Source organism: Alosa alosa, chromosome 15 (genome assembly GCF_017589495.1).
Source record: "Alosa alosa isolate M-15738 ecotype Scorff River chromosome 15, AALO_Geno_1.1, whole genome shotgun sequence".
In the NCBI taxonomy this organism is placed as follows: Eukaryota; Metazoa; Chordata; class Actinopteri; order Clupeiformes; family Clupeidae; genus Alosa; species Alosa alosa.
The window spans coordinates 20,049,069-20,075,682 of NC_063203.1; the positions used below are offsets into that span (position 1 = coordinate 20,049,069).

Below are 26,614 nucleotides of genomic sequence, written 5' to 3' on the forward strand. Positions count from 1 at the left end.
GATCCAGCCGATCAGCTCCCCTCTCTACCTCCCTCTCTCACTCTCTCGCCCGCCCGCCTGCTCTATCTATCACGCGCTCCCCTCCTCTCTAGCTCACTGGCTCTGCCTCTCTCAGTGCTCCTCTGAGGGAGGCAGTTTCTTTAGGAAGGAAGCACTCCACTCATGTGATGGGAAATATCATTAATCTGTCCAGGGTTTTGAGTTGGGGAGCAACGGAATCAGGAAAGTGTCTGTGAAAAAAAGGTATGTGTTAGCATGTGTGTGTGTGTTTGTGTGTGTGTGTGTGTGTCAAAGAGAAAAGTTTGTTTGTGTGTAAGTTTGTTGTTTTTTTAGATGGTGTGGTTTTTTTTCAGGTAAGTGTGTGTGTGTGTGTGTGTGTGTGTGTGTGTGTGTGTGTGTGTGTGTGTGTGTGTGTGTGTGTATTGTGTGAAGTGTGTTTTACAAGGAGGGAAAGCCATGTGTCTAAGAGAGTGTGAATGTAAACATAATTAGAGGGGTTGGGTAAAGGTGTGAAAGTGAGTGAAGTGGAGGCCTTGACCCAGCTCTTGCCTCTGCTGTGAGATGTCCTGTGGGGAGCACCAGAAGAGCAGGCAGGCAGGCAGGCGGGCAGGCCGGGCAGGCCAGGACCCTGAGGCAAGAGGAGGAGGTGATGTGGGGCTCTGGTTCCCTCCTCACCTCTCTTGACATACCACAGGGCCCCGAGAGAACAATGCCTCATAGTGGGATGTTTTCAATCTCTCCCTCCCCACCCCCTTAGCTGTCTATGAATACCTGTCTCTCTCCCTTCCTTTGCTCTCTCTCTCTCTCTCTCTCTTTCTCTCTCTCGCGTGGGCCGTGTTTGCCTTATCTCATACCACTGATCCAGCCGATCAGCTCCCCTCTCTACCTCCCTCTCTCACTCTCTCGCCCGCCCGCCTGCTCTATCTATCACGCGCTCCCCTCCTCTCTAGCTCACTGGCTCTGCCTCTCTCAGTGCTCCTCTGTCTGAGGCAGTTTCTTTTAGAGGAAGGAAGCACTCCACTCATGTGATGGGAAATATCATTAATCTGTCCAGGGTTTTGAGTTGGGGAGCAGCGAGTCAGGAAGTGTCTGTGAAAAGGTATGTGTTGGCATGTGTGTGTGTTTGTGTGTGTGTGTGTGTGTCAAAGAGAAAGAGAAAGTTTGTTTGTGTGTAAGTTTGTTGTTTTTAGATGGTGTGGTTTTTTTCAGGTGTGTGTGTGTGTGTGTGTGTGTGTTGTGTGTGTGTGTGTGTGTGTGTGTGTGTGTGTGTGAAGTGTGTTTTTACAAGAGGAAAGCCATGTGTCTAAGAGAGAGAGAGAGAGTGAATGTAAACATAATTAGGAGGTTGGGTAAGGTGTGAAAGTGAGTGAAGTGGAGGCCTTGGCCAGCTCTTGCCTCTGCTGTGAGATGTCCTGTAGGGGAGCACCAGAAGAGCAGGCAGGCAGGCAGGCGGGCAGGCGGGCAGGCCAGGGCCCTGAGGCAAGAGGAGGAGGTGATGTGGGAGCTCTGGTTCCCTCCTCACCTCTGCGGCATACCACAGGGCCCCGAGAGAACAATGCCTCATAGTGGGATGTTTTCAATCTCTCCCTCCCCACCCCCCTTAGCTGTCTATGAATACCTGTCTCTCTCCCTTCCTTTGCTTCTCTCTCTCTCTCTCTCAATCTCTCTATCTTCCCCTCTCTCCCTATTGACAGCTTGGGGAAATCATTAACAGCATCTGTCTCTCTCGGCTGTCCTCTCCCTCTGTCTCCTCTGGTCAGAAAGCGGAGCCCCAGAGACCCCTCCCTGATCACACATCTCGTCAGGCCCAGCTCACCATTTTTAGCCAGCTCTGCCATTTCTGTGTCAGCCCCAGACAGACCTGAGTGAGAATATTATAATTGGGCCTCATCAAATAAGAATTTCAAATTTGCCCTTAGCCCGTAATGTATTCGTTAGTTGGTATGCAAACTGCTTTTTTTTTTTTACTACCTCAGCTTTTGTTCGTTTTGCAGACTTGGCACATGTTATTGTATCATTCTGTGAGCTTAGCTTACCAGTTGTATGTGGTAGAATTTGGATGTTATTTTTAAACAACCTATAAACTATTTGCCTTTACCACAAAAATAACCCTTGAATATTTATAGACAGACATCCTGTATCAGTGGAGAGCATTTGGTACATTGCATATGTTACATGTATGGTTGATGACCAATTGTTATAAAAAAGACACAGCTGTACCTACATCGTTATTGTGTAACTGACTGCTTCAGTATTTATTCTTCCATCGATTTTGGGTCCAGTTCTCTTTTAACTCCTTCAACCGTAGTACAGTGCACAGTCAGAATCTCTTCTTTTCAAACGGTAATCTGCCTAACCTTCCCCCAGAAACACGTACTGGACGTAGGTTTACACATGCCTAGACAAGCGTCCAGACACATACCGACTCACACGGTATACAGTACTTGCAACCACACTGCCAGACCATGAGTCATTAATGATTACATTTGGGCTGGATGACCCCTTTGGTCGAAAAAAGGAAGTGATACAAGTTTGTTTTTCCATTTATATCTTTAAGTCCTTGGTTAGCATGATAATGATGTGGATTATTTGTTTTGAAATACCTTTAATGATCTTAGCAAAATATTCTTGCTTGAAAATGATCACTCAAAAAGAGGTTAATCAATTTTTCCGTGGAGCAATTTTCTCTTGTGTTTAATCTCTGTCAAAACTCGGCTGCAACATTTTTGGAGATTTTCCTACAGGAGGATTAAATTAAAGAGGAGCTTTGCCAGCTGTCTAGAAATGAATTAAATTTGAGCTTTGATCTCTTGTGTCAGTCTTTTTTCCTTTTCTTTTTCTCTGCTGATGGCGGGTGACGGCAGCAGCCTCTGATGAACTTGAATGGCTCTCGCCATGTGGTGGAGCTTGTCCTTAAGATGCCCTTGGCCCATTTCCTCCTAGCCTCCTGAAGCAAATCAGGTTGTCATGGCGCATGGAAGCGTAACCCTCCTCCCCTCCCCCCATCCTCCAGCCAGCTCCCACTAGCTCTTTTCCCTGAACCCCTGCGAGGAGATTAAAGCCTTACGCCTCTAATGAATGCAGTATAAGAAATATAGAGAGTACGATGTAGGCCCTAGTCTTCCCCACACACACACCCCCCAAAAAAAGGATTTATCCCTTTTTGTCCCCCATACAGAAGAACCGTACCAACGATCCTTGATTACCGCTTCAGCCCTCTCTGACCGTAGGTTGTCTTCTCGTTTGCGGGAAACTAGGTTCAGAGGGCGGCATATTCTGTCATGACCGTTTAGCATCCCCCCATATACATACATACATGTACAGACACGACACACACACACACACACACACACACACACACACACACACACAGACACACACACACACACACACACACACACACACACACACACACACACACACACACACACACACACACGTGTCCCAGTGAGCTGGTCACTGTGGAGCCCAGTGGGGGGCAGCAGATGGAGATTGATGGCCCCAGTCTCCCTCAGGCCTCATGTTATCGACCTGTCCAGGCTGTGTTGGAACAGGAAGGCCAAGCAGTCGGGTCCAGCCTTGTATTTTATGAGAATCAGGTAGTAAAGGCTATAGAGGGCCTTTTGTTATGCGAGCAGCAGCTCCCTTTCAAGGGTCAACCTGATCGATCAACCTCACTGACATAAACATCTTACTGACAAGCATCATTCCTTCAATTGTTGCTTTGCAAGTGAAGAACTTGAGGCAATTGTTTCAGTCTAGTATAAATCACATGTACTGTTTAGTATGGGAGGGTATGTGGAAATGCTGGCGTGTCTGTTGTACAGAGGAGCCTGGTTGCCTCCTTCCCTTGCTAAGGGTCAGTTTGCAGTATACTGTGACAGCACATGCTCAGGCCTTAATGGAAGTGGGTTGGCTGGCTCCCCCTTGCTTCCACTCTTTCATCACCTCTACCCTTCGATTCCCATCGGTTCTTTCGTCAGCTGATCTATATCCGCATCAGTCAGCAGATGGAACATCACTGCCTTACTTTCACTGTTTTATTTACCTTATACAGTATCCTCTTAGTGATGGTGCATGCTCCAACTGGATTTGGTTTCAGCCTGTTTATTTACTTTTCAAAACCAGGTGTGCAAAATGCAAGGTATTTGAGGTGTGTCACTGTTGTCGATGTTAACTGATTCTGCCCTTTAAAAGCTCTATGGAGAACAATGCCTTAAAGCGCTTTGACGGGTGTGCATCGTCAAGATGCCAGTCATAACACTCCATGGGACCTCATTCTTCCCAGGGCTTGTAGTTAATCATGCGTAATCACCGCCTCGGTTTCTGTCACCTGTCTTTCCCACACAGGTGTTGTGAATGCAGTACCTCCCTGTCCCATTGGTACTACGAGAAGGATGGGCGGCTCTTCTGCAAGAAGGACTACTGGGCCAAGTTCGGCGAGCTGTGTCACGGATGCACGGAGCCCATCACCACTGGCCTGATCATGGTGAGTACGGAAACCGGACTCTCTGACCGTCTCCTTGGCGCTCTCTCCATGTCTGTCCTCACTCCTCTCTCTCTCTCTCTCTCTCTCTCGCTCTCTCTCTCTGTCTCTCACTCTTTCTCTGTCTCAATCTCTCTCTCTCTCACACAAGACACAAGCCTCCCATTTCACACAACAGCTCCAGTTACACAGGCTGACAATGTGGTATTCATACAATTACTGGTGGCCTTTCACATGCGTGGAAAGGACTTCCATGAATTAAACAGCACACCACTGTTATCTGGCTGGTGATCATAAAAGAGATAGTATGTATAATTGAACAACAGTGGAGAGAGCTTGTGTTGATAAGGGAAAGTAAAGGGACTGAGAGTGATATATATGTTACATGCTTTAGCTTGGGTACATAGTCATGGTAGCCAATGTCATTGCAATGAATGTGTCTCAATAATTAGCTTAGTTTTCAGTTGCTGTAATACCACACAACAGCGTCAATGTCCCTGTTTATTTTTTTGCGTTTACTGTGGATGCTTGTTTTTATGACTTACTCGAGGCCACTGGAGCTCGTCAGTAAATTCTTCATTAATGAAGAAGGGAGGGAGTGAAAGTGAGGAGACATTTGGTAGCTTTGGCGAGTTGTGCCAACTGCTCTTGGAGGTGATTCAAATCTCGAGGAGTTGAAAAGCTGCCCTCGTTTGCTTGCAAAAGCAAAAAAAAAAACCTGAAACAGGGAGGCAAGCATTCGTAGCATCCTTGATAAGAACCCGAGTTTCATGCAGAATCATGCGGTACTTTGACAGTACATTAACTTTATGGACTCTGGGTTTCTATACAGGAGCTGGGTCAAATCTGTCTTAATAACATTCTTAGTTGTACTCTCTGTCTCATTCCCAATCTCACCATTTTCCGAATGAATAAATATGAATGTTAAATGACGCTTAAATAATTCACCTTAACGTGTCTGCCACTGAATTGCATTACTTGGCTATTAATGGCCCTTGGCTAGATAGGCAAGTAGAATCACATCATTATTCTCTCCTGCACATCTGTGCTGGGAGGGAGGGACGACTAAGACTCTCCTCCACTCACTCTCATCATCACAGCCTAATTGTCTGTGCTAGTCGTGGAGCTGTGAATTAGTAGTAGATTGCTTGAATCATGCCAGCGGGAGCTGAATAGAGAATGTGGTGTTGTGGGGAGGGGTCGATGAGAACTCAGGGTTCAGATAAAGGTGAGATTCTTTCGGAGTGTGCAGCGAGTCCTCTTTGTCGGTAAGGACACACCCACGACCTGTTGGAATGTGCAGCATGTACTGAAAGGGCCACCAAAACATGACAGATATTTTCATTGACTTTCACCTCCAGCCTTTTATTTTCTAATGCTAAAGCTCTTTTTATGTAAAGTGGTATTCTATTTTGATTTGAATGACCTGCAAAAGACCAGTGGTCATTTTCTGTATATTTTGTTTGGTTCCACTTCGTCTTTACAGTATTTTTGTTTTGTCTAGACTTTGCGGTGCCAGACCCTGACCTGACTTTTTTTTGTCGTTAGTCAAGTAGCTTGTCATCCTGTGCTTTTACATGGATCAAGCTCTGCTTCAAGCATACTTTGAGATTAAAGACGTAACAGAACAGCAGGACAACAATTAGAGACATTAAATTCAAATTTAACTATGAATGCTGTTACGTCTGAATGTTAAAATGTCTAGGGGCATTTGGCTGCGTAACTAGTTCACTTACAGTAAAGGAGAAAAGTAAACATTAAACAAGGAAATAAATGATTGAGATTACCGGTTTATTGATAAATTAAAATAAGTTCAAACGGACAAAGCTAAAGTATGAAGAAGGCTAGGCCTAAGTCATATTAATAGTAACATACAAACACATAAGCATGCAAACACTGGGATTAGTTTTGCCAAACCTGGCACACCCTTGCCAAACCAGACCAGTATTTTGCTACATCGTAGCCACTCTCCCCACTGGGAGTAATTGCCGCACTTGGTGCACACTACCACTGTAGTACTTTTAAAATGAGCAGGTCCAGATCACCCAGCAAGACAACAGCTCAGGACAAGACTCAACATAAAACATACACACACTACACACACTACACACACTACACACACTACACACTACACACACTACACACACACTACACACACTACACACACTACACACACTACACACACTACACACACTACACACAGCCATCCACGGCTCTCACACAACTGTGGATGCTGGTGGGCACTAAGGCATTGAACTAACACCATCTTGGGTCTTTTAAGGGCTGTCCAATCAACCCTAACTAGGAACTCCCTTTCCAGCAATTAGCAGTAGGTGGGACCTAAACAAGGCAAAGGCCACACAGACGGCTGGAACACACTAGAGCTGTAACGCCCCTTCCCATATAAGTGAACGTGGAACGTTTGCAATTAACACAGAAGGCTGTAACAATCCATGACTGTACCTATACGGCCTGTGTGTGTGTGTGTGTGTGTGTGTGTGTGTGTGTGTGTGTGTGTGTGTGTGTGTGTGTGTGTGTGTGTGTGTGTGCAGTCTTTTCTACTGTTGTGGTAAGTAGATCTCTCTCTCATTCCCCTGACTCTCTAGTCTGCTCGTTGTCAGAGAGCATGTCTCAGAGAGCTGGCCATGTGAATTACTGCCATACAGTCTCCTCTCCAAAGTGCAATCCCAATAACTAAAGCGCCCCTGTTCCAGACTAAGTGAATTAAAGATGTCAGCGCTGGGCCTGTCTCCGTAGCATCCTGTGCTCTACAGTAGGTCAGATTTATCAGATGCTGTAGGGGTTGATTGACAGTCACTGTGAAGTAAATTGGAGACGGGCATGCAATCCCATTATTGGAGCAATAGCACTCTATCAGGCCTCAGCGTTAGGTGAAGGTCAGCTTCCCACTGGATGATGCAGCAGGCGAAGATATGTGCTGCTGTGAAATTCCATTCTGCTGCCTCTGCTGGCATCTTTGCAAGGGAAACGGGCGGCTAAATTTAGGGACCGTTTTTGCAACCTTGAAAGAATGTTGGGCTGGGAGGCTGAGGTTGTGTTTGGCTTATTTACTTGATGTTATGCAATTTAGTGGTAGGATATTTCATGAAGGTTTATTATGCAAGAAAAGTGGCCTTCATGAGATGCAGTTCCTGATGGTTGTGCTGCACCTAAATGCAGGTGTCAGCAGAGGTCACTGTAAATGACCTAAAGACGGGGGTAAGCCTTTCATCATCTTTGGTCTCTGTCCCAGGATCAGTATGAACGAATGCGGCCCCAATGAATGGTTTATGATGTAATGTTATCATATTCTGTTTTTTTTTTTACAGCGATTCAAATTTGAGCAACAAACCCCTTCCAATTCCTCCACCGCTGCATTTGATGATCTCATTTGGGTCACCTCAATTGGTTTGGCTTTGGTTGGTTTTCTTTAAACCAATTCATCCAGTACAGTGATATGGAGACACCAGTACAGTGATATGGAGAAAGCAGAAGGATGAGTCAGGTCACGGGGAAAGCACCACAGTGGTGCAACCACTGACTGTTATATCGAGGTGGGGTTTTTAGTTGAATTTTCAGGCGTTCAGAGTGTTTGTGTTTATGTCTGGGACTGAGGGTTGGCCTGTCACAACTGTGTAACTGATTGCTCTTTGCATTGCCTAACCAAGAGTCTCATGTTTGGTCCTCCAGTCGCCCACATCTCTGGAAAGTTTTTGACTTGGGTGGGTAAATAATGTATGACTTGAAGTAGACCCACTCATGTCATCTTTGTTTGATCTGGGAAATTGCCTCCCTTTAGAAAGAAAATAAATGTACGTTTAGAATAAATATGTTTACACTATGACTATGGTGAAGGTACTATTGTGAAATTCCAGCAGGTTTTTACTGGTTTATTCACTTTTTGAGAAATACAGATAAATATTATCGCTGATAGATTGGCTCTTTTCCTTTACCTACTGTATTAACATGCGAACATTGAGCTGGCTCAGTGTGATTAATTGACTGGACTCCCCAAGGTGTCGTTTCACGTAAACCTTGCGTGTTCCTTTTTGGAAACTACCTAAAACTGTCATTTTGTTTTGCTTCTCCTTTGAGATGAGACGGGGACTTCTCTTTCTTTGTCTAAATTAGTTTGAGCTGGATTGTTGACTCCTATACATGTTTTGAACTCCTCACAACGGCGTGTGACTGATCACTCCGGAGGGGATTCTCAAGTCATGTTCAGAATTGACTCACCAGTATGATCCATGCGTTCCATGTGTAAGCCATATCTATCCATATGATCAGATTGTATGCACTGTTTGGTTCAGACTTCAGTGAGTCACATGGTTGTACAGATGAATTCAGCATGAATGTCTGATAAGGCTAGCATCAGTCAGTAGACATGTTCATCCCAGTCAGAGGCCTTGAAGTAGAAGAGGCATCTGTTTTATAAAACTGGCTCTAATCTCCAAAGCAATTACACATGTCACAGCACGGTATTCTAGTCGGCCTTTGGTAGTCGACATCGCTCGCTGGTGAGGCAGTGACTCAGCTCAGTCGTCGCCTCGGATGATAAAGCTGTCTCGTCACATCCAGGCTATTTGACCATGCACCAGTGGACCCGTTTTTCTGCCAGCCTCCCTCCCTCTCCCTCTCCATCCATGCTTCTCCGAGTTGTGTGTGTGTGTGTGTGTGTGTGTGTGTGTGTGTGTGTGTGCACGCGCGTGCCCTGTTTGTGAAAAGGCTGGCAGGCTGCGTTGCGGACATCCCTCCTGACTCTATTAATATCTGCAAAGTCAGATGGCTGCTTGCAGCTGCTGGCTTGGGCCTGGCCGGTGGTCTGGTCGTGGAGGGAGGGGCTCGGACAGCCAGCTGGAACCTATTGATTAGCATCCCCCAGCCTCTCTCACAAGGGATGCTACTGTGCGCCTCCCGCAATACATACAGTACAGGAACCGCTGCAGCTCTGCGGGGTTACTACTTGCATTCATGCATTTTTAGATTCATGCATTTTAGATGACATTTTTTTTTTTTTATTAGATTTTTTTTTTTATTTGCTGTTTTATTTTTTTACTTATGTACTTAAAACAATCCTTGTGATAACAAAAACATGTATGAATGAAAGGAATTCAAGTTGTGGGTATCTGTATCTGTAAGGATCAATAGTCACTGTTGAATATTCACGGAACATTGATCCTTTCCCCTCTTCTGAATTGTTATGCTTTTGTCTTCAGGCTGTAGACTATCAGTCATTGAGGGTGGTATGTGTCAATAGCACTACATTATAATTACTAAAGAACTCTGTAGTTAAAACTGGGCTGTGTGTGAGAGGAAGGGAGGGGGGTTATGGGGGAGATGGTCTGTGTGCTGTGTCTGGGTTAGTTGCAGTAAGTGGAGTGGGGGTTGGGGAAGATAAAGAGAGGGAGAGAGAGAAAGAAAGAGAGAGAGAAAGAGAGAGAGAGAGAGAAAGAGAGAGACTGCAGGCACAAGGGAGGGCAGAGCAGGAAGTGATGAGGTCACACAGAGAGAGAGGGAGAGAGAGCGAGAGAAAGGAGGAGGAAGGGAGGGAGCGAGAGAGAGAGGGGAGTGTGTGCTGTGGAGGGAGGGGGAGCGCAGTGACACCGTTTCAGAGATGAGCTCAGCGTCGGGGGCGTGGGCAGGCAAGGAAGCGGCAGCATACGCAGCACAGCGCTTCTCCCGGCAAGCCGACGACTCCTGTTTTGTTGTTGACAGCATCGCCGTGACGCTCGTTCGCTTGGCGATGAACTAAGAGACGCATGGTCAAGTCGCGCGGAGGTTCACTAGCCAGTGCCATGGTGGGAGAGTTGTTTTACTGGGGATCCTGCTGCTTGAGGTTGTGGAACAGGGACAAGAAGGTAAGGGGGGCTGGGAGGCTGTCGACGCTCGGCAAGGGGCTGGGTGGCTGTTACAGTGGATGGATGGCACCTCGCATTTCCTCTTTTTCATCCTCCGTGCTGTGAGGTGCCCTGATGCCTGTTGTATTTAAGTAGTCGTGTTTCTCTCTAAAGGCTTTTACATTTCTATTTAGAGCATTTTTGCCCTAGCCACACTAGTTTCGACCTTGTACAGTTTTAGGGCAACAACTACATGATGTGATTTAAATGTTAGCTAAAAATGGTTGACCTGAAAAAATGTCTATTTTCAATGTAGATCTCGAGATGTGTTATTTCTTTTAAGACTACTTATGAGCCATAGTTTTCACAGACATTAGTCTACTATTTGTCAGGTAGATTTTGATATGAGATAAGGCTAAGGCCACCAAATCAGAAAGGTTGTGTATCAAGGAGTTGATTGCACGCACCAGGCTTATGCTAAATCTGTATGTTTGGGTGGCTTTAAGGCTTTAAGTGGCTGAAGATTTAGCTAGGCGTTCATGTGGTCGCGTTTGTTTTTCATTCCCTATTTTGAGTGTTTTGGGCCTTGGCAGAGCTCACTCGGTCCACATGTCTAATCATGTTTGCTCTGCTGGTAGTCACTCTGCTGCAGATAGCCTGCGTGTGTGAGTGCGTCTTGCAGTGGCTCCATGTTTTTTGCAGATTCAGCTCCCGCTCGGTTTGCTATCATCATTCTTTTAAAGCACTGGCATCTGTTTTAATCCTTACGTTTAGTGTGGATTTGTTTTTCATTAGAAGTGATCTTTACTTAAAGTGGAAAGCCTAAAGGTGCAGGTAGAGGGTTAGTAATGAGTCTCTGGTGAGATTTCTGCCCGTGTTTAGACTAGTAGCCTGAGTAGAGCTCCTTTTAATGGATTGGATGGAACCTTATCTTGTTAGCACAAAACTGCAACTCTCTGTTTGCCCTGCATCTACCACTTCACACTCAAACACACACACACACACACACACACACACACACACACACACACACACATACTTGCAGGCACACACACACTTCACACACACACACACACACACACACACACACACACACACACACACACACACACACACACACACACACACACACACACACACACACACACACACACACACACATACACACACATACTTGCAGGCACACACACACACACACACACACACACACACACACACACACACAGAAAAACACACACAGAGAAACACACACAGAAACTGTCTGGAATGCATGCACAAGTCTCCTGGTCATATTAAGGTGATTGGGAATGAGGTCAACATTCCCTTTTTAATCCCGGGGTGAAGTGATGTCATGGCCGTGTGCGCTGTGTTGTGCCGCTACCCGTGCTGCTTGGGGAGGCTTGCACACATGGAGCGCATTATACCAGGAGATTGCATTATATCAGCAAAACCCCAGGCACGGCCCCAGAGTGCATTAGTCTCAGTCCAATCCCATATGGAAAAACCACTCCAATAGTTAGCTAATGAGAGAACATAATCCGGTTAATTTACAATCGCACGTGTCATATGCATTGCAACTGGTTTTGATATTCCCTGTGATTAATATGCTCTTGTCGTTTGCAGACTGCAGACAAGATTAGTTTGTCCTTTGTTAGTATGAAGGGACGAGCCATCATTTTATCTTCCCTACTGTGTGTAGGAGTCTCCCTATTCCCATAACGCAGAAAAGGAGAGCAGACAAGATGCAACAAGGCAGACGGAAGCAGGGCCCATTGCAGAGAAAGTCATTCCTTGTGCGTCAGGAGGAGCTCCAGGAAATAGCACTAAAGGATGTCCACTTTGTTCATGATTTACATATTCCACTTCTTTCTTCTCTCTGGCACTTTCACCATTCAAATGTGGCATCATGGAATTTGGATAACCTTTCAACCACAAACCAGTTCTGTGTGCGGATGTAATGTCCCTATCCGTTCATGTTGAGTGATTCCCTCAACTAGTGATTGTGGGGATTTAAAGGAATGCCTCTGAAAGTGTTATTTGAGTCAGTTGAGTTCATTTTGCAAGGTCAATGTAAACATGTGAAAAACGCTCATGGGAGTTCGTGGGGGGTGGGAAGGTTATGGCTTCACACACTTTCTCCAGATGGAGGTCATGGGGACCCCCCGGTTCTTCGGAGAACCCCCCAGTTCCTCAGAGAACAATATGCTCTTGATTTAAGACCTGATCTCATGGTCCAGCCTTGTGCTTGATGACTAACAGACACAACACTTCACCCGTACGAATGCTGGGAGAGAGCAGCAAGCATGTAAAAAACCACAGCAGAGCTACTCATTTGGAAAATGAAAGGACTTCTTCTCTCCCTGTTATCACCCAAAGATTCCTGAGCAGGCTGAATTTCCCCTAATATTGCTATACCACAGGGGATTTTTAGCAACTCAGGGATCTGGTGTTGGGGTAGATTTGTAACTTTGTGAGGTATCAGTATTCTGTTTGTGTTTTTTGTTGTTTACCATGTGAATTTCCATGCCAATGGTATAAGCCAGCACAGAGGTCAGTTATCTACAGCTTTTTACAGGATTTGGTGAGAAACAACCAAATCTGACTGAGCGATGTGTTGTTTAATCAATCAGTAACGGTGATGGGAGCCCAAGAATGCTGTTATCTCTACTGCACCCTCCCCTCCTCATCACCTGACACCTTTCCAGCTCTCAAAGCCTTTCCCCGGGGGGCCTGTGGAAACAGTTGTTCACTCTCTGAAGTGGTTTTTGGGGAGGGGGGTGGTTGGGTAGGGAGAGCGGGGTGTGGGGGGTATGTGTAATGCTGCTCGGACGCAGTTGTTCGCTCGAGAATGGAAGAGGCGAGACAGAGATGAGTGTGTCGGAGCAGCCAGGGGCTTGGTGTTGGTGGTGGTGTTGGTGGTGGTTGTGGTGGTGGGCAGCAAATGGAGTGTGACAGCGTCACCTTTGTTTCCTTCCTACCAAGGACACTCCTACTGAGCCCTCACACCTGAAATGTCACCAGATGCCCACTCAGAACGTCCACACACGCACAGACACGGACACACACAAACACACACACACACACACACACCATATGCTTCCTCTGATGGCTGAAAGGGTACTTCCATGGAATAGATTTCAGAGTCATTTCGCACTTCATGCTGGCGTGCCCCCTTGTGTGTGGTTTTAGATTTTGATTTGAGGCCCTCTCTATGTGTCATCTTCATAGCAGGCTTATGCAAAATTCAGAATTTTAGAACTGGCCTCCATTCAATTCATGAACTGTATTGGAATTTGAATTGAATTGGCTCCGTCCCACAAGAAGTAGAATTGGAATTGGAATTGGAATGACAGGAAATGGAATTAAATTCATAGACCTCTGAAGTTCGGGGTTTGTTTGTGGACCTCCCATGCACAGGAGTCAGTGATTATACTCCTGTCTCAACATAGCTCTTTTAACATGTTATGTTATATAATCTGTTTTCACACGCTCCTCTTAACCCTGATCCTAAATGAGGGTAGTTAGCCAAAGAGCCAGGCGTGCGTGTTTATTGTGGCCTTAAATAGACATAGTTGAAATAGTTTTCATTCTTTTAAGATGCTGCTGTTATCCTACAACACGCTCAACAAGAAAGGCGGCTGCCTGCAGGACCACAGGCTAATTATGTTTATCGAAAGACACGCCAACACTTCAAAGCATCCATGTCTTTATTTTGGGTGCAGCTGCATGCTAAATCTCTCTGGGGTTTCCATGCCATTTATTAGGTCATGTTTTATCTCATTCACATGTGTATATCAAACAGATGAGGAATCAAGACAGTGTGCATTCATTTTACAGATTCAGCACTAGTTCTAGTACCAGCTTTGGTACCAATGCTTCGTTTTACGGTCTGTGAAATATCTACCAAAGTCAGTGCAGATCGTTTTAAATTATATTGATTCACAGCTGATTTCATACAGCCTTGTCCGTTCTGTGGTGAAGCCGTAACATTGGAAAGCACCGATCAGTCTAACTGTTGTGAAGTCGGGATCCAGCTTGACCACATATTTGTGCGCTCTCCTTTAGTTTCCATAGAAACTCTCCTGACTTCGTCTAAATTCATGAGAGCTGGTCTGCTAGTGGTATTACTGCCTAAAGGAACAGTTCTCTACTCGAAAATATCTTGTTGTTCTTTAGTTCCATGGTAGCTATGTTGAAACCTGTTAACTGGCATTTACCTTTTTTTGATGTGAACAAAGTTCATGATGTCAGCAGTGTGTAAAATCAAGATCACTTGGGCCTTATAAGAAGGGTCTTATAGGTCATGTATGGGTCAATCATATTTGACAGGCGATAATGCTCCACCATATTTAAGCATGACATTTATTCACATTGCACAAGAACTCCCACCATTCACAACTTCACAAGTGGCTCAGTAGTTGTGACCATGTCTCATACTGTTTAACAAACACAAGGACATGACTAACCCACACACTCAATTGAACACTGAAGCCACCAGATCATTGGGGTGATTGCATGTGTGTCTTTGCTGAGTCCAGGCCTTTCTTTGGGTGTTTTGCAGGTTGCGGGAGAGCAGAAGTATCACCCCGAGTGTTTCACCTGCCTGAACTGTCGGAGTTTCATTGGAGATGGGGACACGTATGCCCTCGTGGAAAGGTCCAAGCTCTACTGGTCAGTTGTGTGGATGAAAGAGCCAAACATTGAGTTAGCTTGCAAAGAAACATATCTGAAAAAAAAAAAATTGTTGAATAAACTTGAATCCTTTACTTTGAAATCAGAATTGACCTCATGCAGCCTTCCATATTGGACAAGTGATCCATGACGATGCTATACTATACAGTGTATTAGATCAATGATGAAAGCAGCACTTCCCCAGACAACACAGTGGCCAGAAAGAATACACATTATACCGGTACAATGGCCATCAGCTTAGGCTTAGGTCATTTCCCCTTTTGCATGTAGCATCCATGTCACAGCCCTGTGTGGTCATGAAAAATAGAAATAAAATAAAAACTTCCCCCAATTTAGGGGCTAAGAGCAAACCATGGGCCTTTTACCACAAAGCCAACACGTCACATGTTAGTGTTCTTGTTACAAGAAAAAAAACACTGACATAGAATAGGCTGGCCATGGCAGCAGAACCTTCATAAAAAAATACAGAAGTAGAGCCACTGACACACTGATGAGAAATGGAACCAGTTACAAAAAGGGATGTTTTGTCACCAGGTCAAGCATAGTCTTAGGTCACCCCTCCCTGTTACGTCCAAGATGCCCTCATGTTGACATCCTCATCATGATTAAGCTGTTTTTGCTGCAGTCATCTGAATGTAGAGTAGTGTCAACACATATTTAAGCTAATACTCATATGTACTATAGGCTCCCTCTCTCTTCTCACATGACCTCTCCTGTCTTCCGATTACCCAGTGGCCATTGCTACTACCAGACCATCGTCACCCCGGTGACACTCCCGGACTCACCGTGCTCGAAGATCCCCCACACAGTGACCCTTGTGTCCATCCCGGCATCCACCGATGGCAAGCGTGGCTTTTCCGTTGCCATCGACCAGAGCACCAGTCCTAATGGCTTCGGCCCTGACCACAACCCCACAGTGAGGGTGTCAGAGTGAGTACGGCCAGGGCAGTGCTGGCTCTGTCTTTGCTCAACAGGCATTTAATAGATTGTGTATTTCAATCTAGTCATTCTCAAATGTGTACTGCTCATTCTCAAAGGACTTTCAGTTTCATGCATGCTTTAGTGTATTGTATTATCAACAGAATTATGGAATTAGATTATATATTGTATATATATATATTTTTTTCTCTATATTGTGTATTTGTTTACACACGGTTTATATTATTTAGTGTTGCTTACCTGATTATTCTTCTCTTATTAGAGTGGACACAGAGTGCATCAGTCCTGATGTGAAGAACTCCATACATGTAGGTGACAGAATCCTTGAGATCAACGGGACGCCAATCCGGAATGTTCCTTTTGATGAGGTAAAAAAATATATATATTTCCTTCTGTTTGGTATATGATTCGATCTATCCCTCCTTCAATTTATATTTTCTCTTTCACACACACACACACACACACACACTCACACCTCACACACACAAACACACACACACACACACACACACACACACACACACGCACATTTTGTGCTCCAAAATAATGCAGACTATGCCTCAGGGAGTCTGTGGCTGAGACAACAAATGCCCTCATCATAAACTATTTCATTACTTTTCCTGCCGAGTCCACTTGATCCAGGAATGGACAAGCAAATTCATATGCAAACATGCTTCAGGCACAGCCCGCTCTCTATCCATTTTATACGATTCCAAAACAATTGATTTAGCTGGCTCCCAGCCTAGTCTATTTATTTAAATACATGTCTCTGACCTTTTCTTTCTTTCTTTCTTTCTTTCTTTCTTTCTTTCTTTCTTTCTTTCTTTCTTTCTTTCTTTCCTTCTTTCTTTCTTTCTTTCTTTCTTTCTTTTTTTCCCCATCCTACTCTTACTCTCCCTCTCTCCTTTCCTTTTGTTCTCCTATTTTCTTTTGTTTTTTCTCTCTCCTCTCTCTGCTTCTCTGTTTTTCTTTCTTTCTTTCTTTCTTTCTTTCTTTCTTTCTTTCTTCTCAGATTGACCTGCTGATCCAGGAGACAAGTCGTCTGCTGCAGCTGACCATTGAGCACGACCCCCATGACCGTGGCGGCTCAGAGGACCAGGTGGACAGGCCGAGCCCCCTGTCTCCAGTGTCCAGTCCGGTGTCCCCAATCACCCAGCCCCCCAACCAGGACGTCAACAACCTCCGCTCCCGCGTGATCACGTAAGTGCTACTGCTATTTATGCCTTTTCAGATGTTTTCTATCGATTTACTACAGTGCTAATTTCATATTGGAGTGTTGTTAAATTATGACAAAACCAGTTGGTTTTGTCATAATTTTGGTAAACCAAAACAAATTGGAAGAACTAGCTGTAATTAATGTCGTTCGGTGTGTTTTGAGCGTTTGTTATTGACTGAAATATGGTATCCATAACAACGCTTGTTGTTGTTCCTCCCCAGGCGCAGTTACAGCATTGACAAATCACCCTGCTCCAGCAACACCGCTTCACCCTTGTCCCAACGCAAAGACATCAACCGCTCAGAATCCCTGCGTGTGGTGTCCAATCACACGCACCGGATCTTCCGCCCCTCTGACCTCATACATGGAGAGGTCCTGGGGAAGGGTTGCTTCGGTCAAGCCATCAAGGTATTGGCTTAAAGAAAAGTCCACATTGCCACATCACCCAACATCAAATGTATCGATTTGTATTGACTCGTTTTATCAGTAGCCATTTCCATGTCACACTTTCATCTGTATATTGATTAATAAGGACCTATTTGTATCAATACTTATAATTCAGTGAACACCAATCATTCCATGTTTTTATTTCTGTGACTCGTGTCTGACTGCACATCACGATTGACAAATTTGGCTGTGAATTCTGTGTTTATAGTGTTGTGTGATCACACATTTATCATGTCCAGTAGATGGCAGCAGTGTGATTACTTAAATAAACAGTTCAACCTAAAATCTGGACCAGACAGCACTAGAGCTTTTTATTTTCATAGAATATGTTGGTCTGGCAACCTACAAATATTTAGCCTCTTTCTATTTAAGTTTCCTTTTTTTCACTTATCTTGAAATGAATGTTGATAAATACCCTCAGGGTGAAACAGACCGTACGCCTGTGTGGGTAAATACAGGGTATAGTGTTTTTGTTTGTTGTTTTTTTTTTCTTCGGGAAATTGCTTGTGCACAGGGAGTACCCATGCACCCAAATGCACTCCAGCATGAGGTTAGTTTTAGAGGGCGGGCTGGAAAGAGAGCCTTTGAAAAGTTGTATCAGAGATCACCCCCACACACACACACACACACACACATGGCAGCCAGATGGGGTGTAACCACCGTAGACACTAAACACAAGGTTAAATGAGGTGACCGTCCTGTGAAACACTCCTAAACATTCCGCCCCGTGGGACAGTCTAATAACTCCACTTCCTGTCCCCCTGAACCCCAGGTGACCCACCGAGAGACGGGCGAGGTGATGGTGATGAAGGAGCTGATCCGCTTCGACGACGAGACGCAGAGGACCTTCCTCAAGGAGGTAAGAGGCCGGTCACTCTTCACGTCCACCTCACCCCCTCTACTCAGTGGTCTGAGGAAGCGAGGTTTGGTTGAGGTCCAGTTCAAAGACAGACTCAGTTCATTCACAGCAGTGTTTCTCAATGTGTGGTCCGGGGACCACTGATGGTCCGCAAGCTATCCTAAGTGGTCCGCAAACAGACGTGGTAAAATATGATATAGATGAGTTGTTTGCAATGTTAAACCAACTTGTATGTTAATCCAAAGAGTTAAAGTAAGCTATGCCAGTTTAAATCAAATGAATCCTCTGACACAATAAGCAAGGTTCAAAGGCAATAAGCAGGTGGTTCAGTAGGCCTACTGTGTACTGTTGAAGTATAGGTCTACTCTTTTTTTTAACTAAGTGGTCTGTGAGTTTTTGTTTAATTGGTTAAGTGGTCCTTGGTCTGAAAAAGTTTGAGAAACACTGATCTACTGTACAGCATCCGCATTACTTAGGAATTTAGGGATGACCGAATGCACGAGTAGGACATGACATTCATAGCAGCGTCGTAGCATCGCTAGCGCTTCATATCTCAATCGTGTTTGAATGTGCAGTGGCTCCCAGTAATGGACTAATCATATTCCTGTGATCAGAGGCTGATGTATTTAATTAACCCAGGTATTACACAAGATTCCTCCCCTGGCGCATCCCTCTGCCCCCAGACGCCTCTGCACCGTTCAGCCCTGATTTGGATGAGATCTGATTGGACGGAGCCAATTAAGTTGCGCTCTTATTCTTTGTGACTGCAGGTGAAGGTGATGCGCTGCCTGGAACACCCCAACGTGCTCAAGTTCATCGGCGTGCTCTATAAAGACAAACGACTCAACTTCATCGCCGAGTACATCAAAGGAGGAACCCTGAGGGAAATCATTAAGAAAATGGTGAGTTTGTGTGCATGTGTGTGTGCGTGTTTGTGTGTCCGTGTGTACATGTGTGTGTAGGTGTATGTGTGTCTGTGTACGTGTGTGTACGTGTGTGTACGTGTATGTGTGTATGTGTGTGTGTGTGTGTGTGTGTGTGTGTGTGTGTGTGTGTGTGTGTGTGTGTGTGTGTGTGTGTGGTCTCACGGGCTCTCATGTGACTTGCGTTGTGGGTATATTTACACTCAAGAGCAGTTCCTCCTCACACACAAGCTCTTTTATTGCAACACATAAACAAGTCTGTCACGCTGTAAATATGGCCATCTGAACACAACCATATGCCTGGTTTTGGCCTGTTTTTTCCCCTGACCTATTGCTCATGTTTAGAAAGCAATGTGATTTAAATTTACATTCTTTCCATCTACAGGATAGCAACTTTCCATGGAACCAGCGAGTGAGTTTTGCAAAGGACATTGCTTCAGGCATGGTGAGTGAAGAGAACATAGTTTGTCACATAACTGCACAAGTGACTACACACATAAATTCACAAATGCACTTATAGCACATAGGGCTTCAATTGCTACATAGCTACAATCCACGAAAAATAAGAGTTCTGCCTTTGTTGGCTTGGTGTCATTTTAATGAAAATGTCACAACCAATAACACTGAATGGTAGACCCTCACTGTAGTCAAATGTTTCATTGCAATATCACCTTTCACCAGCAGGGATAGTGTATATGGCTGCTATCACAACACAACTACCATAGTCTGCCACCTTGTGGTCATTTTGTGCAAACACAACAGAAGGATTGTGTTTGGGATGAAGATTTTGCTGCTGTCATAAGTAATGTCAGAATCTCTCAGCCTAGATTACTGTCGACCAACACATTTTTAACCTAAAGCAGATACAGCCACATCAAATTAAAGATTAAAGTACATGGAATTAGAATACAGATTTAAATGTAGATCAATAAAAAATGTGATCAACAGAATTTCTAAGCTGTAGTATTGCATCAATCAAAGGCCCATGTATCGCTTCTCTTATCAAGCCCCCATGTTTGTCTTCCTTCTCTCTGTCACCAGACCTACCTGCATTCCATGAACATAATCCACCGAGACCTGAATTCTCACAACTGCCTTGTACGAGAAGTGAGTATCCATGAGGAAACACTGTGTTGTGTTTGTGTGTGTGTGTGTGTGTGTGTGTGTGTGTGTGTGTGTGTGCTTGTGTGTGTGTGTGTGTGCTTTCGGGGTGTGTGTGTGTGTGTGTGTGTGTGTGTGTGTGTGTGTGTGTAGTTCCAGTGTATTTTCTTTGGGGATTAAGTTGTTTTTTCCTGAGTTGACACGCAGCTTAGTTTGAGGCTGACAGAAGTTAGACATAAGATGATATGGCTGTCAGAATTCCATTCGGGAGAAAACACTGCACATCTTTTGACTCACTACAATAAGCAGGTTAGAGAGAGAAACTCTGTATGTCAGTGAGTGCATCTTTTGAAACCATGGAATCCTGAGCCTGCGGATTTGACATTGAGGACGATGTTATGATTGACACTGGGCAAACATCCACTGCACTGAAGTGCTGTGTCTGGACATGTCTTACTTCTGTTTTGGAAGTCAGGCTTTATTGGTAGTCTCTGCATGAAAGCCTTTGTAGATTAAGGTTTTTCACTAGAGATTGAAAGTGATTTGGTGAGGATCAGATATTGTTGTTCAATAACTCCAATCGTAAAGAAAAGCTTTTGGAAATTTTCCACCCCTGACATTTCTGAAACAAACAAAAAAACTTCTGTTTTATATTTATTCAGTCTACTTGTCCTTTATATAGCTCCATCCTTGCCCTTTTTTTTGTGCTGGCAGGGTGCGGTGACTACCGGTACATGTATTTCTGACATTTCTGTAAAACAACTCAAGTGATTTTCTGAAGTAAGGTGGGAGTTATCTTATGATCTTGTCCACCCCTCTTGCAGAATAACAGTGTGGTGGTGGCAGACTTCGGGCTTGCCAGGCTCATGGTGGAGGACAAGAACCAGGACAAGCTGTCTCTGGGGAACCCGCAGGGTCTGAAGAAACCTGACCGTCGGAAGAGGTACACGGTCGTGGGCAACCCCTATTGGATGGCACCAGAGATGATTCATGGTGAGTCTGCCCACTAATTATCAAATACAGTATCACATGCTGCGTTTGGCATCTGCGTTTGGCATCTGTCTGTGAAAATCTTTAGTCCCTTTCTTCTATAAATAATTGCTGTCATACCACACATCCGAAATAGGTACATAACAAAAATGAAGTAATATCTTCTCTATTATATTGGAGTCACTACAATGGATGAATGGACCATAATAGATTCAAAACACTGTAGCAGCAACAAGGTGTCAACAATTGATAAATTCACAAAACACCAACGAATGGCCTATGACTTACAGTATGTTGTTTTTGCCCGTTGCCCTATATATATAGGAATGTAGAATTTTTGTACAACTGCCATCTGACTTGTTTATCCTGTGGTTGTACTGTGCCCTCAACCAGTTCCTTATATTTACTTTGGCTTGCTACCTACAGGAAAGAGTTACGACGAGAAAGTCGACATCTTCTCCTTTGGGATTATGCTTTGTGAGGTGAGTATTTTGTGGACAGATCAGCGGGAATAATCACAGGGCCTTGGCCAGCCTCACGAAAATAGCCTTTGTGCTGGATCCTACAATCCACAGAAATCAGTCTCAAACTGGGGACACCACCAATGTGGTAGCCATTATGGAAGTCTCCAGAACTCCCTGATAGTTAAGCACCGTAAACTGCCTCCAAATGACATGCTTGGCCCAGACAGGAGCAGGAAGCAGGGCTGTGTCCTTGGATCCAGGTTAAACTGGTCCAGGATTAGCTCGGGGTTGTATGTGGTTTCCTGCGGGTGTAGACGGGGGATCCGGTGCCGGGCCCTCCAGAACCAGGCTCTCACCACTCCCTCTCTCTTCTCCTCTCCTAAATGCAGATCATCGGGCGTGTCAACGCAGACCCAGACTATCTCCCCCGGGCGATGGACTTCGGGCTGAACGTGAAGGGCTTCCTGGAGCACTTCTGCCCGTCGGACTGCCCACCCGCTTTCTTCCCCATTGCTGCTATATGCTGTGACCTGGACGCAGAGAAAAGGTGAGGACTCTTAGGACTGAGTTTCAGATAGGGTGTACATAGGGTGTACATAGGCTGTACAGTACGTCAACAAATGAATGAAACAGAGCCCATCTTGTCAAACGCATTCCTTATTCCGTATGGATATCTTGGATGTAACTAATTCGTTCTCCTCACGGAGTCAATGTTTGTTATTGTTATGATGATGTTTTGCTATTGTTATTATGTTTAAATTATTTAGTCTATTACTAATATTACTATTTTTGTATGTGCAGCCTTGGTAGGCTTAGGCTATATGACTGCTTAATACTAACTTAATTTTTAATGATAATATTAGTGTGAACCATAATCATAACAATGTGTTCCAAAGTTATGATTTTATTAATAAAGAAGTCGTTCTCTGTTGGCAGGCCGGCGTTTACTAAGCTGGAGGAGTGGCTGGAGAACCTGAAGATGCACCTGGACATCCGGCTGCCGCTCGTCTCCGAGCTGGAGCAGCTCAGCCGGGACTTCTGGCAGAAGCACCCACCCTCCGAGAACGGGCTGCGCCCGCACCCCGAGCAGCCAGAGTCGGCTCACTCGCTCGCGCTCTCGGCGAGACTAAGAGGAGAGGATGAGGAGCAGAACGGAGCGTAGCGGAGAAGAGAGGGTGGCAGATCTGCTAAAGAAGCTTCCGCCCCGCTGGCAGAGAGCAGAGGGGGACTTTTTACCCACCTCAACGCTGGGCAGCGGTGTCGTGGGTACACACACACACACACACACACACACACACACACACACACACACACACACACACACAGACACACACAGACACACACACACACACACACACACACACACGCACATCCCCTCCCTTGCAGGGTGTGCTGTGAGTAACTCTCCGTGGTTGGGAGCTCCGCAGTGGGCACAGATGCCAACCGCTGTGGACTCAGGGATGGAAATCCAGCCATGCCATGTGTGCTGGGCGCCACCTGGGGGCGCCACTCCAGTCGCAAGGCATTCATCCTCCCTTCCCTTCTCTTCCCCACCACGTGGGTCCCCAGGAAACAGGTCCCAGTCACTCTCATCGCTTCAGCCTGTTGAATGTCCAGTCATCGTCAACAGTCTCAGCATGGAAGAATCGACCATCGCCGCATTGTGTGTGTTGTTGTTGACTCTAATGGCTAAGAGCCAATGAGAAAAAGTCTTTGTCTGCTCATAACCGAAGGTGATGTTTAAATTTCATCTCGTTAAAAAAAACACAATCTTCTCCAAGACAATGGGGCAGCTTCAGGTGTCGTGTTGGGTTATATGTGATGTCTTCATATAGCAATTGTACCTTAGCGTTAACTGGTTTTTAACCGGTTTGTTTGGGTTGGATATTGAAGAGTGATTTTTCTTTTACCAAATGTGTAAAAGCCCTGTGGAAAGACTATTTAATATCAAATGTCATCACAAGGCAAGCTTTCATTTGCTTTATTTCCCTGACTATCCTCCTAGCCTGGCCTGCTGTTAACAAAAGCCTCAAAACTGGCAGTTCATGCTTAGCCTAATGTGAGCACTAATATGTGTTGTGCTGATAGTCTGAACGCAGCATAACAGTTGCTCCTCTCACCACCGTATCTCTTGTCCTGCACCAGCATGCTGGCTTACAGTATATAGTGACGTCTATAGTATTACCTGGTGTTCAGTGATGAATATATCCTTGATTTTGCAGTGACAGCTTGCTTTTTGAATGGACAGCAAACAATCTATAACACAACGAGGAGAAGCACCATCTAAGTGAATGATATGCATGGTTGTTAATAACCAGTCAGTGCCCCCCCCCTGTTTGTTGATTAACCCTTGTGATCTGATCCTGCAACAGAGAGAGAGAGAGAGTGGGGGGCATACTAACTCATAGCTAAGAGCAGCAATCCCAGCATCCCACTTGTAAGCATGAGATTTTCACATTTGCAGGCGATTTCAGCCTCGCACCGTCTTGCCGTAGTTTTTCCCACTGACGTCAATGCATCGCGCCAAGCCAGCGCTGAGAGGCTGGCAAGACTTCTAACAGGGCACCGAGTTTGGGAATCATCTCCTCCATCTTTCTCTACTAGTTGTGCAGCACTGAAATCATTTTGCCATTATGGTACAGTCATCTATGGTACATTGTTTGTTTTTTTTTGTCATTGACTTGGAGTACTTTGAAGTTTCATCATGTGTAGTCCAACTCTAATCAAATGTACATACCTATTGATAGTATTTACTGTAAATGTTTTAAATATTGTATATGTACAGACATATTTTGTATACTGATGCAGCATTGCCATATTTTTTGATTGGCTACATGTTAAAATTATAGACATAGATAGGAGAACAGTAGATGTTCAACAGAACAGCCTCTAAAACACCTGTAAAAGGTTGGCATGACAACAGTGTGGCCCTTGGTTGACTTCCTCGTTTTGGAGAGTATATCTAAGGTCTCGGGCCATCCATTTCCCAACCTGTGCTTCTCACGTGTGTTACATTTGCTACTTCCCAAGCAGCAGATCGAGTTATGTTGTTTACAGTCTGCCGGCGAGCATCACTTTTTTTTCTTGTGACCGTGTCTGTGAACTAACTTCCTGGAAATGCGAGCAATCGTGGTCAACTGCTTTCTGCTCTAAACCAGCAAAAAAAGAGAGAAAGAAATTTCACAGAGGAAAAATGCAATCATTCATGTTTCTTATATGTTCAATGGATGGTTCTGTTACTCGTTGAGACTTTGCCACTCTCTTTGCGTCCAATGGCCACTAATGTGCTGTTAAGAGTTCTGTAGTCCCTTGGCACACTGGTGTTCGACCAAGATTAGTATTCAAGAGGCAACGTTATGTTTTACCATCCAGACTCGAGCCATGTGGTTTGGCCTTAGCTCTTAGCCATAGTCACTGGTGTGTGGCCATGTCTCACCAACCTGTGGAACACTTCCTGTTTACACAAACCTGCTGGCTGTAAATATCTCTGTAAATCTCTGTTTGAAGACAAGCCCAACTTTCTTTCCTTCTCTCTTTCTCTCTCTCCCTCTCCATCTCCTGTAGGGGGAGATGAGAGTTGCATGGTGCATTGGCTAGGTGTTTAGTTTTGCTTCGAGGATAAAAAACAGAGCTATTCTTGTAACTTTGAACAAATATTGTGATAGAGAGGAGAATACAGTGGAGGATTGTCAGGAAAGTGTGCACAGACAGCAGATGCCGGCTGCCTGATGCAACTGAAACAGAAAATACATGGAGAGGAGAGGAGAGGAGGGGGGTTAACACAGCATCTCTTTTTTTGTATAGAACCACTGAAATCCTTTTGTATAGATTTTTAAGTAATTTCATTTGCACTATGCTAGAAAATGGCTGCCCTCAGGGCTAGGTTTGTCTCTTACTTTAAAGAAAAAAACGAAACTGCATTGGTTCTTATATGAATGCAAGTCACTGAAGGAGCCTTTGAAATGTAAAGGGATTCATTGGGAGCCTTTCCTCTGAGTAGCAAACTTATTAATAGTGTCTTTTAAAATCATTTCTCACCGCAGTACTGACTCAATCCCCGCTAGTATTGCTGAAACATGCATGTGCATCTTCATTAGTTTTCCATTCCATGTCTTCACAGTTTATAATTGTACATATGTTTTGGAAGTTACTCTTTTATATAGGAATATTTCCATTTACATAACAGTAAAAGTGTCTCTAGTTCTTTTCACTGGTTTTGTTGCAGCACATGCTTGAATTGGCAAATTAGACATCCATTTTCCAAACTGGACCAGTACCATTCCAATAGCCTGACTTATCTTTACGAATGATCCTTTAGGTGAATGACCAAAAAACATAATGAAGCACTATGCATAGCTTTACATTACCTTTGAACTCACATTACCTTTGAAACATATCTTCCAAGTTTGCTACAAAGAGGAGGGTAACTGTGGTTCCCTTGCTGTCTACAGAAAGATCCTTTGTGTAAGAGGTTCTGGTTGTAATGACCACTGTCCAATTCCTTAATGTTGGGCTACTTTCGTTAGAGCACTTACAATCCCCATTCCAGTACTCTCCATTGAAAGTCCAGCTCAGGGCATTGGAGCTTGTGATGCTTCACTGAATGCTGCTTGGGTCGAGTTAGGTTCACAGCTTAACACACACACATTACACACAGCAA

At 44.7% G+C, this 26,614-nt stretch overlaps 1 protein-coding gene across 2 annotated transcripts; it reads left to right on the forward strand.

The window, feature by feature from the left end:
• Window positions 1-908: 908 nt before the first annotated feature.
• On the forward strand, window positions 909-26,555 carry limk1a (LIM domain kinase 1a). 2 transcript variants are annotated; one of them, XM_048264961.1, is made up of 15 exons: window positions 909-1,099; window positions 4,351-4,489; window positions 14,885-14,994; window positions 15,748-15,945; window positions 16,217-16,322; window positions 16,967-17,154; window positions 17,392-17,578; window positions 18,390-18,476; window positions 19,247-19,378; window positions 19,785-19,844; window positions 20,441-20,506; window positions 21,325-21,493; window positions 21,917-21,972; window positions 22,344-22,501; window positions 22,891-26,555. In XM_048264961.1, the coding sequence occupies exons 1-15, from the start codon at window positions 1,029-1,031 to the stop codon at window positions 23,114-23,116; spliced, it is 1,953 nt and encodes a 650-aa protein (XP_048120918.1). In that variant the 5' UTR covers window positions 909-1,028; the 3' UTR covers window positions 23,117-26,555. The 2 variants fall into 2 exon arrangements, with proteins under 2 accessions (XP_048120918.1, XP_048120920.1); XM_048264963.1 differs by lacking the exons at window positions 909-1,099; window positions 4,351-4,489 and adding an exon at window positions 10,100-10,344.
• The last annotated feature ends 59 nt before the right edge of the window (window positions 26,556-26,614 follow it).